This window comes from Heterodontus francisci, chromosome 24, assembly GCF_036365525.1.
Source record: "Heterodontus francisci isolate sHetFra1 chromosome 24, sHetFra1.hap1, whole genome shotgun sequence".
Lineage (NCBI taxonomy): Eukaryota > Metazoa > Chordata > Chondrichthyes > Heterodontiformes > Heterodontidae > Heterodontus > Heterodontus francisci.
In genome coordinates, this window is record NC_090394.1 from 59,077,379 (window position 1) to 59,090,005 (window position 12,627).

The 12,627-nt window shown below is 39.6% G+C and overlaps 1 protein-coding gene across 6 annotated transcripts in view; it reads left to right on the forward strand.

Annotated features, from left to right (window-relative positions):
- The window catches only part of LOC137383435 (bromodomain-containing protein 8-like), a 115,695-nt gene that overhangs the window by 55,713 nt on the left and 47,355 nt on the right, over positions 1 to 12,627 (forward strand). For all 6 annotated transcript variants that reach the window (XM_068056303.1, XM_068056301.1, XM_068056304.1 and 3 more), the window contains exons 17-20: positions 1,734 to 1,802; positions 3,180 to 3,357; positions 5,489 to 5,593; positions 7,690 to 7,734. In XM_068056303.1, the coding sequence (XP_067912404.1) occupies positions 1,734 to 1,802; positions 3,180 to 3,357; positions 5,489 to 5,593; positions 7,690 to 7,734 (397 nt within the window). The remainder of the gene's footprint in view (positions 1 to 1,733; positions 1,803 to 3,179; positions 3,358 to 5,488; positions 5,594 to 7,689; positions 7,735 to 12,627) is intronic.

A 12,627-nucleotide genomic window follows, 5' to 3' on the forward strand; every position in this document is an offset into this window, starting at 1 on the left:
GTCTCAACTTTAAGATATTGTTAGAGAAGTATTAGATAATTTGGACTAACTGAAGCCGAGGTTTTTGGGAAATGCTAAAACCATCAAGTAAAAATGTTAATCAAGATTTAAAAATAAACAAAGACAGTTCATTTGGGTAAATTTAATCATGTTATTGTGAAATAAGTAATTATTTGTTTAAATCCTTATTTTGGACGTTAGAAATGTTAGTTGCTGAGTAAAATGATGGATAACTTTAAAAAGCATTTTAAGTAGTTTAATTGATTCACTCTTTTTCTTTTGGGTTTTTCTGACTGGTGAGGATTGATTATTTCAATAAGTCCTTAGTTGTTTCTTACTGGCTGGTTTTCTAGCTGCTTGCCTTGTTTTTTGCTTTTAAGTTCCCCATCTCTCTTCTGATTTGCTGCTATTTCACTTTGAACCACTTGACAAAGGATCACATTGAAAGTGTAAGAACAGGAATTAGGGGCTGGATTTTCAGCCTCTCAATGCCATGGTTGGTGGCGGGGAGGCCCGTAAAATGTTAGCGGGAGCGGCTCACCTCGACCCGCAACACTGTGAAGGCCCCGCCAGATATTGGTGGGGGCAAGGCCTCGGTGCGTCCTCCCAGCCACTTGGTGGGAGGGCCTTCATTAATATATGAAAATGAGGATTATTAACATTCAAATTAACTTGCCTCCAACTCTGTTGGAGTTCTGAGGCGCGACACTGGTGGGGAGAGGGAGAGCAATAAAATTATCAGGGTGGGTGTGGAGCGGGGATAACACTTTTTATTGGTTGCAGGGTTGGTGGGAAAGGGTGGAGGGTCAAAGGGAACAAATTTCAGGGGTGGGGGGTGCAGTTTGGGGCGGCACAGTGGCGCAGTGGTTAGCACTGCAGCCTCACAGCTCCAGCAACCCGGGTTCAATTCTGGGTACTGCCTGTGTGGAGTTTGCAAGTTCTCCTTGTGTCTGCGTGGGTTTTCTCCGGGTGCTCCGGTTTCCTCCCACAGCCAAAAGACTTGCAAGTTGGTAGGTAAATAGGCCATTATAAATTGCCCCTAGTATAGGTAGGTGGTAGGGAAATATAGGGACAGGTGGGGATGTGATAGGAATGTGGGATTAGTGTAGGATTAGTATAAATGGGTGGTTGATGGTCGGCACAGACTCGGTGGGCCGAAGGGCCTGTTTCAGTGCTGTATCTCTAAACTAAACTAAACTAAATAAAAGGTTTTTCTGGGGTGAGAGGGCAGTTTATATATAGATTACCCATTGGGGCGGGAGTGGGAGACAGGATTTAAAGTTGAATTTAAATTTTATTTTTATTTCCTGGAGACCGGGACCTTTAAAAAAATTTAAATGTCATTGAAGGGTGAAGCGCGGCGCGCTGATAAACCTCAGCCCTAGGTGTGGCAGGAGGAAAGTGTACAATAGATCTCGATGCAAGACTTAATGATTGATTATGACTACATTTTCTAAATGATTTCATTTGACAAGAGATTGGACTCTGATTTGCTCTTGCTAGTTTTCAGGTGTACAATTGCTGTTAGTTTTTTCTCTTGTCGTTTATAATTGTAATGTAAGTTGTTCAGTTACTGTAAATTACAATTTTGAACTGCCTATGTTTTTGGTGGTTGATTTTGTTTTGGTTATGCCTGTAAACACACTTAATAGATGAATGCTGAGTACAGAACAATGTTAATGCTTTCCAACATTTACTGTCTCTGTTGGTAAAATGTATTCTTCCTTTTACAGATATGCTAATGTATTCCTTCAACCAGTGACAGATGATATTGCCCCAGGATATCATAGCATTGTACACAGGTCAGCTTTTTGGACAAGCAATACAAATTCTTAATAGTTCTGCATGTTTTCTTGAGGGAATTTTGCCAGCAGGACACCCTTTAAAATGCATAGAATTGTTCCGTTTAGTACAGTCTTCAAATTGTCCAAGTTGTTTTGTGTAATATTTATGTTCAGGATTTATATTAATGGTGGCAGAGGAGTCGGTTTGAAAGGGTTAAGAAGCCTGATTTAAACCTTAATTGGCGCACAAAGATTTCTACAATGCAAAAATACTCGAATTTCCCTAAGTTATTTGTGGTATGTTTACTGATGATAAAACTGCTCTTTATTGCTCTAGCTCTTTTTAGCTATTGGCTTGATGATGATCAATACTCATCTTAATGAAGAGTATACACAAAGTAAAGCGTATTTATAACTATTGATTTGTAAAAGGGATTCTGATGGCAGTGTTATCAACCAAAAGGTTAGATTGTAATGAAAAATCTCTGTAAAATTGTTGTAACACAAATGTATTTTGTCTAAAATTATTTCAGTCTTGTAACCATGTTTGTTATTTTTCACTGCAAGATTCCATGAAGAGTAATGGTTTGGTCATTGCTACTAATTTATTTGAAAAAATATAGCCCAGACATTTAACCTGCACAGGGCACAGTAATGTGTTATGGGGGTAGATGGGAATGTCGAATTCGAAACACAAACAGATCAGCCATGATCTTATTGAATGGCGGAGCAGGCTCGAAGGGCCGAATGGCCTACTTCTGCTTCTAATTCGTATGTTCGTATGACCACGTTTATGAGCCTGGACCCCTCAAATACTGTTGAGTATGTGATTTTAAAAATAATATCACATGTTACTGAAACATCCATTGCACTGATGACCTTAGTTTATGAGGGTACATGAAATGGTGAATGGTCCAGAGGTTTTGAAATATTCTTGAATTTATTTTTAGTTGTGCATCAGTATGCCCATGAATAGTAAAGTTATAAAACCAAGGAGCACCTCAGTAGATCATGTAGAATTGACCGTGCCATGTTTTATTTGCTGTTCAAATCTCCCCTTTCTTGACAATTGGGCAGCGGTGCATCAGGATGAGCTGAGTATAGAGTGCAAAGCTTTTGATAATCAAGAACCATGAGAATATAACATCAAGATGCATTGTAATAAGCGATGTCTACAGGAGCTACAGAATTACAGGGAAAATAATCTGCATTTTCTAATGGAATATTGTGATAAGAATTATTAGAAAATTCAATGTTATGTACAGTAAATTTTTAGTTTGATCGTCATGCCAAAAAAATGACTATTAAATACATCAGGAAATTATACATGGGAGAGTTGTAATGGTAGGAGAGAAGGGTGCTTGGACTGACTACTGTTTCATGTCATATTTTCAGACCAATGGATTTATCTACAATAAAGAAAAATATTGAGACTGGTTTAATTCGCACAACAGCAGAGTTTCAGCGGGACATAATGCTGATGTTCCAGAATGCAGTGATGTATAATAGCTCTGACCATGATGTGTACCACATGGCTTTAGAAATGCAGCGAGATGTCTTAGAACAAATTCAGGTAGAGCACCACAACTTTTAATAATTTCATAAATACGTAAATTGTCATAATATGTAATTTCATTCCGATAATGTCTGGATTAACCCATCCATATAAAAAAAAATCCTTTTTTTGTGGTAAATATGTCATTATAAACAGTGGGGACATCATGTGGACTTTCTTTGAGGTTACTTTGGAACCTCAATTTGGTCCAAATCTTAACTCTCTCATTTGTAAACTGTGTACCTTAAATTTCTATGATAGTAATTTCATAGTTCATCCTCTTTACAATCGGGATCAGAACTGAACACCATTATTTAAGTGTGGTCTCAGATTTAACCCTGTTTACAATCTGGAGGGCATGTAATCTTGTGACCTAGCTATACCAATAGTGTCCAATAACTTAGACACTAGCCAGGTGTGTCTAACTGGAAATCCAGGTGGGGATAATTACATTTCTGATTAGTAAAGAAAAAATGAATAATAGGCACCATTGTTAGGTATGTGATCTTGATACCCATATTCTCACAGCTTGTGTATGTGTACTTCAACCTTTTTTGTGTTTGTTGGTTGTTAGTAAAATGAAAAGCAGAGTGAGCGAACATCTTGATTGCTTGAATTCCTTCGTTACTGAATGGTGATAAATATTAATGTAAATATGTGCATGGGAACTACATTTACCTAGATATTGTAAATGCGCAAAGCATTTTACACTAAAATTAGTGCATGTGACTAAAATGATATTGCCATAGTCACACATTTATTTATTTTTTATTTATTTAGAGATACAGCACTGAAACAGGCCCTTCGGCCCACCGAGTCTGTGCCGACCAACAACCACCCAGTTATACTAATCCTACATTAATCCCATATTCCCGACCACCTCCCCACCATTCTCCTACCATCTACCTAAACTAGGGGCAATTTACAATGGCCAATTTACCTAACAACCTGCAAGTCTTTGGCTGTGGGAGGAAACCGGAGCACCCGACGTAAATCCACGCGGTCACAGAGAGAACTTGCAAACTCTGCACAGGCAGTACCCAGAACTGAACCCAGGTCGCTGGAGCTGTGAGGCTGCGGTGCTAACCACTGCGTCACTGTGCTGCCCGCCCACATGTGGCTATTTAGCAATTTCTGTTGGACAGCACTGAGCTACACACCTCAGCATTCTATTTGCTGCTTTACTTGCTTCACTGCAGTGAAAGCAATAAGTCAAAAATTACTCCAAGGTCCCTTTGAGACTCCCTCTGCCAATTTAATCTGATCCAGTTTAACCAGTGATGCACATTTTGACCACAATGACAAACTTAACATCTTTATCAGTGTTGAAATGTATTTGTTTAACCAATTTCATAGCCTATCTAAAACCTCTAATAGCCAATTCTCTCTCTCTTTAACTATTTAGATGGAAAATCTACACTTTTGGTAACATTTCCAAATAATCCCTTATTATCTGATTGTAATTTAGGTCGGGAGGGGGTGCAGGTGTACAGGGTTGTGAAGAGCCTCGATAGAGTGGATGGGAAGGGCCTATTTCCTTTGCAGAGGGGTCAGTGACTAGTAGGCATAGATTTAAAGTGATTGGTTGAAGGATTAGAGGGGAGATGAGGAAAACGTTTTTTTCACCCAGAGGATGGTAGGTATCTGGAACTCACTGCCTGAAAGGATAGCAAAGGCAGAAACCCTCAACTCATTTAAAAGGGGTCTGGATATGCACCTGAAGTCCCATAACCTTCAGCATTACGGACCAAGTGCTGGAAAATGGAATTAGGCTGTGCAGTTCATTTTTCGGGAAGCACAGACACTATGGGCAGAGTGGTCTCCTTCTGTGCAGTACATGATTCTATGTTTTCTAAATATCTGAAGAGGAGGAATATGCAGGGATGTGGGGAGAGGGCGAGGGAGTGGCAGCATGTGAATTGCTCCTTAGGGCTAGCACAGATACAGGTCGAATGGCCTTCTGTGCTGCAACGATTCTATGACTCTAGGAAGTCCAAAAATCCCTTGCCCTCCTTTAGTTGGGGAAAATAGCCTTAAATGATGACTGAAGTATGGCATATGCTCCAAGAATCTGTTGTGATATTGCTCCTGTTTAGACTTAGGACTATCTTTTTATCTTCCTCTATTTTTTCCCCCCCCAATCTTTTAGCAATTCCTAGCCACGCAGTTAATAATGCAAACATCAGAGTCTGGAATCAGTGCTAAGAGCCTGCGTGGACGTGAGTCAACACGAAAACAGGATGCTGCAGAAAAGGTCAGTGCATGTCTGTAGCACAAGTATTTTATGGAGAGGCAGAACCATGAATTCTGTTAGCTTGGGGTGTTAAACAATAAAATCTGTAAAAATTAGCTGTTAAATGGCAGACATTGCAATACATTCATTTAGATTTGGCCTTTAAGAAATCCCAAAGTCTATCACAAGCTATAGACTAATCAGCTTATAAAGGTAACCCTGGTTTGAAATTAAAGCTTGCGTTTATTCTTCCCTGTATCTCTGGGGGAGCCATCAACCATAACTTACTGTTCCAGGGAACTATTCTACAGTTATCCAACACTGTTTTGGCATTCCCTAACTTGGCATTCCCTATCGAAAAGTTCCCAGCCTTTAGTCTGTTTTTAAGTTACACCATGACAGCTAGGATTACATTGGGTGTGACAGTTGGTCTTGCCATCACTGAGCTAAGAGTTGCGGGGTGGGGTGGAAAATGGGCCAGTTTTCCACCCGCCTTCAGATGATTATGCTGAAAGTAAACTTGTAGATGTGAGATTAGGATAGCGTCAGGTTAAGGTCTGATGAACCCGCTGTGAAAATGCTAGCACTCCTTGCCCAGGCTGATGCGTCAAGTTTTGGGCAAGGTACCATTTATGAAATCACAACAAAATTAGAGCAGAGTATGAAAGTGATGGTGAGACAAACTAGCAGAATATTTTGGGGAGGGTGGTAACATATATTGGACAAAAAAGATCAAAGAATAATTGAAATGAAAGTAAAAACTGGAAAAGCATTTGGATGTTGCGAAATACGAATAATTAACATTGTCAATTAAATGTTTAGATTTTTGCAGGGGATCAGAGTAAGAGATGCTGCCAAATATAAAAAATTTTTATCAGCCAAAACTGAAAAGATTTTAAAAGAAGCCAGTTCCTTTCAGAGATCCTTTACATTTCTATACCACACCGGCACCCATAATTTTAAAAAAAATTACACTGCTGCCATTTTAAACTCCAACCACAGTAAAACACAAGCATTGAACATTGGTTTAGCCATGCTTCAATTTTGAGTGATCTCCTTCAGGGACTGATGTTGAGAGAGTAGTTGATTTTGGCACATGATCTGTCATTGTAGTTACATTATCACTGGGTTTCAATCCCAAACATAATTACTGAAAATATGGTCACTTGACATGAAATGTTCTTGCTGTTGCTTGCTGACTCTTTAGAGAAGCACTGTAGTCCTCAAAGTGACAGCAAAGGTCGAAGAATACAAAACTATTGGCCTTTGGGAGATAACCTCGTGGAGCCACCTTTGGCTTCTCATGTCACGGTGAAGACGATAGCTTGCTCAGGTATTCACTGAAATGACTGTTATTGAAGTTCTGGTAAGTGATTGCATTCATACAAGATGCTGCCTACTTTTCTGTCATTGTTCAAATAGTTGCAGTATTTAAATTCTGCCACCTGAGCCATTGTGGTGGCCTTGAATATGTAATACAATGTGTTCAGCTTTTGACTTTGAGCACAATAAAACACTAACATATTTAAACCCTTGGAGCAGGGTTGTATAAATCTTGTCCCAAGCATAATGAATGTTTGTCTAATACAAGCTGTTTCCATTTTTATAGTACCAGATATCTGATGTAGTCGAAGGCTTCTATGAAAACATAATAACAATTACACTTGTAGTTTTGATTTGCAGGTATAGGTATCCTCATTACTGCTGGCCATCTGTGTACAGTAATCCTAAAACTATAATGTCAATAGGTAAAGTCTGCAATCCTAGCCCAGAGATACAATCATAGATAGAAATGTTGTTGTACCATCAGTTAATATAATACAATAAAAATAATCCCCTTTTAGTCACAGATATAAAAGTGGTTTAACTCCCACTTGACACAATTTATAGATGTGCTTGGAATCCCTTATCCTTTGTTAGTGATGTACTAATAGCCTGGACTTTATGATTGGAGTTGTAACCCATTGGTAAACTATTCAAATAAATGGGTTACTGCCAGCATTAAAATACCGTTGAATGGAAATCCAGGTTGATGTTTTTAAAGGGAGTGTAGCTGGTTTGCTTTTGTGTTTGCTCAGGTTGAATCTGATTGGGTTTTTTTGTTTGTCCTTTAACAGGACAGTGTCCCCATGGGCTCTCCTGCCTTCCTTCTCTCTCTCTTTGTAAGTATTCATTGCAGAATGTAGATAATAACTTACTGTAGGCGATATCAGAGTCTGGAAGTGAATGTTCTGCCCTGAATGTTAACCCAGATTATTATGCTCAGTCTGCGGTAAATAATGTTATTCATAGCTGGTCAAAATTTTAACTGTTTTCTGTGAAAGCTTGTTTTGATGAGATTGTCCCAGTTTATTTCATTAGGTTCAATAATATCTGATAATTCACCGTTTCGTAAATGCCATATTAAAATGTGGTATTGTCTATTGATCAGCTACAATGTGACTGTTGTTCAGTCAGTACCAGTCCATAGCTGGTTGTGTCCAATGAGCTGATGATCAGTTAGGTACTGTCTGGAGGAAGATCTTTCAGTTTAGCTATGAAGTCAAACAACACCAAGAGAAACTTCAACCAAAACAGCATTTTTTTCTATATATGGAAAAAAATAGGGAATAGACGTTCGTAATGCTGTGTGCCAAGATTTTCAAGAAGCCAGAGAAATGTAAACCAATGGAAGAAAGCTTCTAGATCTAGTGAAGGACAGTTTAAGGCATTTACATGTTCCACTGCTAGAACTGCCTTGATGTAAATGCTCAGGACCCAGCGATTAGGAGCAGCGCATGCAGTCTGACTTCACTCTGATAGGGCTGTACGACAGAACAGGTAGGTGATGCTTCCCACACTGTAGGATGCTGTTCATTGAATTCTGAACAGCCTTACTGCAGGTTCCAGTTTTCACTTGAGGGAACTGGCAGGATTTATTGATATTTATGAATAATTCAGATAGTTTTTTTAAATCACATGCTGCTGTTTTGTGGGAAAGCCTGGCTTGCTACATTATCATCCAATTAATGCAATTCCTTTACTTACCTGTGGTGATTTCCGGGTAGGATGGCATCACTTTAACAACTTTGTTTTTTTTTGCTGTGCTGTATCTCATTCTGTAGAATTTTACAAAATGTTAAGAACGTAACATTTTTGGAAAGCTATCTTTGGAGCACAGGTTTGTCTTGCATGTTGCCATCTTATTCAGAGTTCCCTACAGAAAGAAGCAATGGCAAATCGCTGAAAAAATCCATATTACAAGTTGGTTATTTCCACAACACAACACTGCATAATTCAGATTTTGTTTCTCTGTTATGACTATTGTGCTTTTCCCTATCGACTAGGAAATGCTAGCCTTATACAGAAACTGCATTGTGTTCTCTTGGTAACTCAAGCTACTTTAGGGCATTTGTCAGCGGGTGGGTTAATGAAAGATTTTGATGAAATATAAGAGCGGCAACATTATATACTGCTAAAGCGACAATGGTACCAGTATTGAAAGTCTCAAACAAACAGAGGTGAAAATTATTATCTAGGGCTGGATTTTAAAGGCTCTCCGACGCTGGGAACGGTGACAGGGGGAAATGAAGATAGCAACGGAGGAGGCCCGCACCCGATGCCAGTAGGCCTCGTACCGATCTCGGCGGTGAGGCCTTGTGGTGGCTGCCTGTCACTCGGCAACAGGACCACGATTTCCATATTTAAATTAATTTACCTACCTGAATTAATGAAGGTCCCGTTGCCGCCTCATTCACCGCACCGATCTTCATTCGGGTGGCTGGCACTGCCATGCCTTCGAACCTCCGTTCAGGGAAACGAGGTGCGACTCCTGTCAGGAGGGGGGCGGAGGAGCTTTTCTCAATGCAGGAGGTGGGGAGTGGGGTCAAACTCCTCTGGTTGGGGGGTGATGGGAAAGGGTAAAGGACAAAAGGTCTGAACTTTGGGTGGGGATAAGGTTATTTAATGATGGTAGGTATTCTGGGAGGGGGTTTGGGGGGAAGGGCAGAAATGAAGTTTAGTGGCATTGCAGGGGTGGGAGAAGGCATGGGAAGACTTTTCAATTCCTTTTTTAAAAAATGTACAATAACCGGCCCTTTAAAAATTTAATGTGTCATTTGGGGCTCTACGCCCTTTGAAAATGGCGCCGGATACTGGTAAATTCTCGCCCGTCCACTCCATAGTATCAGGGGGTGGGGGGGGGGGGGGGGCCGCCGCCCCAGCCATGCTAATGAGCCGCCGCATTTGGAATTGCGGCGGCTCGACGATGTGGGCCCCTTACATGCGGGCCACCTTTTTTTCTGCCCACCGCCTATTTCGGCAGCGGGCTTTTAAAATGTAGCCCACAGTCTCTGCTAGCTAATGAGCAAACACAACCAGTTTCTCTTGGCCCCATAGCTTAAAATCCTAGATCAATGTTTGTCTGAGGTCTCGCCCAGCAAACAGTGGTGATATTAGTGATGGGTAGTAATGCCTCTGTTCCTCCATTTCTTCAAGTCCCCTACTAAATAGGCCGTAGATGATGATCTTCAGCTCGTCCTCTATTTTTGAGTTGCATTTATATAGGACTAATTAGCTATCAGCTTTTAATTGCCATATAAACTAGTGATTTACTCTTAGCAATTATGAATAGGTATTCTTGAGTGATTTCTTTTACTTGTATTGTGGGTAGTCCTATGTTTTTAAGATCGATCAGCTTAGCTAGTCATTGTAAGTAAGTACTGAATAGCTTATTTACTTTTCTGTCAAATAAAATCCCTTAATGCTACAGTAACTACCATGTCATATACTGTAAGGTTTTGCATCACAATCTCCAGTTCCCTGCATCATGCCACCTTCCATTGCCTAGTGATTACAAAAGCTATTTTTGCTATCAATATTTTAAAAGGAAATACCAGAAACAATAAGCACATAGACGTTAGCTGAAGGCTTGAAATCTGATGATTCCACTGAACCTAATTGGTGTACGCAGTTAAAGCATAGCATTTAAAATTGTGGAAGGTCAAGTTAAAACAATGCTCCAAATGAACAGTTAAAGAAAAGGCATATTTCCATGGTGATGAGCCTCATTCTTTTTGAATAATGGATTCCAGCATTTTCCCAATAATAGATTTTAGGCTAACTGGCCTATAGTTTCCTGCTTTCTGTCTCCCTCCTTTCTTTAATAGGCGCATTACATTTTTAGTATTCCAATCCACTGGGACCTTTCCAAAATCTAGAGAATTTTGGAACATTACAACCAATGCATCCACTATCTCTGCAGCCACGTCTTTTAAGACCCTAGGATTTAGGCTATTAGGTCCAGGGGACTTGTCCGCCTTTAATCCCATGAGTTTGCCTCGTACATTCTCTCCAGTAGTAATTGTTTTAAGTTCCTCCCTCCCTTTTGCCCCCTGATTTTCTACTATTATTGGATGCTTTTAATGTCTTCGACCGTGAAGACAAATACAAAATATTTGTTCCAATTCTCTGTCATTTCCTTGTTTCCCGTTATTAATTCCCAGCCTCAGTCTCCAAGGGACCAGTATTTACTTTGGCTACTCAAGGGAGTAAAAGGTTATGAGGGGCAGGCAGGAAAGTAGATTTAAGGCCACAGTCAGATCAGCCATGATCTTATTGAATGGCGAAGCAGGTTGGGCGGCCAACTGGCCTACTCTTGCTCTTATTTCTTAAGTTCTTATGTCCTCTCTCTTTATCTACTTGTAGAAGCACTTACTGTTTTTATATTTCTTGCCAGTTCACTCTCATCTGTTTGCTCCCTTTGTTTTCAGTCATTCTTTGCTGGTTTCTAACATTTTCCCAGTCTTCTGGCCTGCCACTAGTCTTCGCAACATTGTGTGCCTTTTCTTTCAATTTGATACCAACCTTAACTTCCTTAGTTAGCCAGGGATGGTTCATCCTTCTTGCGGAGTCTTTCAATGGAATATATCTTTGAGGATCATGAAATATCTCCTTAAACGTCTGCCATGGCTTATCTGCCGTCTTATCTTTTAATCTGTTTTCCCTATTCGCCAACTCTATCTTCATACCTTAGTATTTGCCTTTATTTAAGTTTAAGACACTAGTTTCAGACCCAGGTTCCTCATCCTGAAACTGAATGTGAAATTTGATCATGTTATGATTACTCTCCTCTAGAGGGTCCTTTGCTATGCGATCATTCATTAATTCTGTCTCATTACAAATTGCCAGATGTAAAATAGCCTGGTTGTTTCCACAACATATTGTTCTAAGAAACTGCCCCAAATACATTCTCTGATCGTGTCCTCAAGGCTACCTATGCCAATTTGATTTGTACAATCTATATGAAGAGTAAAGTTGCTTATAATTATTGCAGTACCTTTCTTACAAGCCCCTGTTATTTCTTGATTTATACTCTCCTACAGTGAAACTACTGGTAGGAGACCTATAGACTACTCTCACCAGTAACTTCTTTCCCTTGCTATTTTCATATCTCTGCCCAAACTGATTCTCCATCTTGATCTTCCGAGCCAAGATCATTTCTCACTACTGTACAAATCTCATTCTTTATTAACAGAGCTACCCCACCTCCTTTTCCTTTCCTCCTATCCTTCTGAAATATCAAATACCCTTGAATATTTAGTTCCCTGCCTTGATCACCTTGTAACCACATCTCTGTAATGGCTATCAGATCTTACCCATTTATTTCTATTTGTGCCATCAATTCATCTATCTATTGAGCACCAACTGAACCAACCTAAACTGTGTTTTTAAATCTACAAAATTCCATATAACTTTCATTAAAATCACAATATAGATACGGGTGAGAAGGCCATTTAATCCATCTTACCTCTTGCATCCAGGGCACATTCCTTTGCATAGTTGTGCTAAATAACTTTCTAGTTGAGGGGGAAGAGCAGTTCATAGCCTAACATCAAAGCAATAATTCTGTCACTGCATAAAGATTAAGTATAGTATGTGCTAAAGTATAACACAATGTCACAGAATTTTTTGATTTTTTTATACTTTACAAAGCTTTAGCTTACATTCATTAATTACTTCTATATTACACTTATTTCAATTTCCATAGTTACTATTGTAATGTGGTAGAGTTTGAG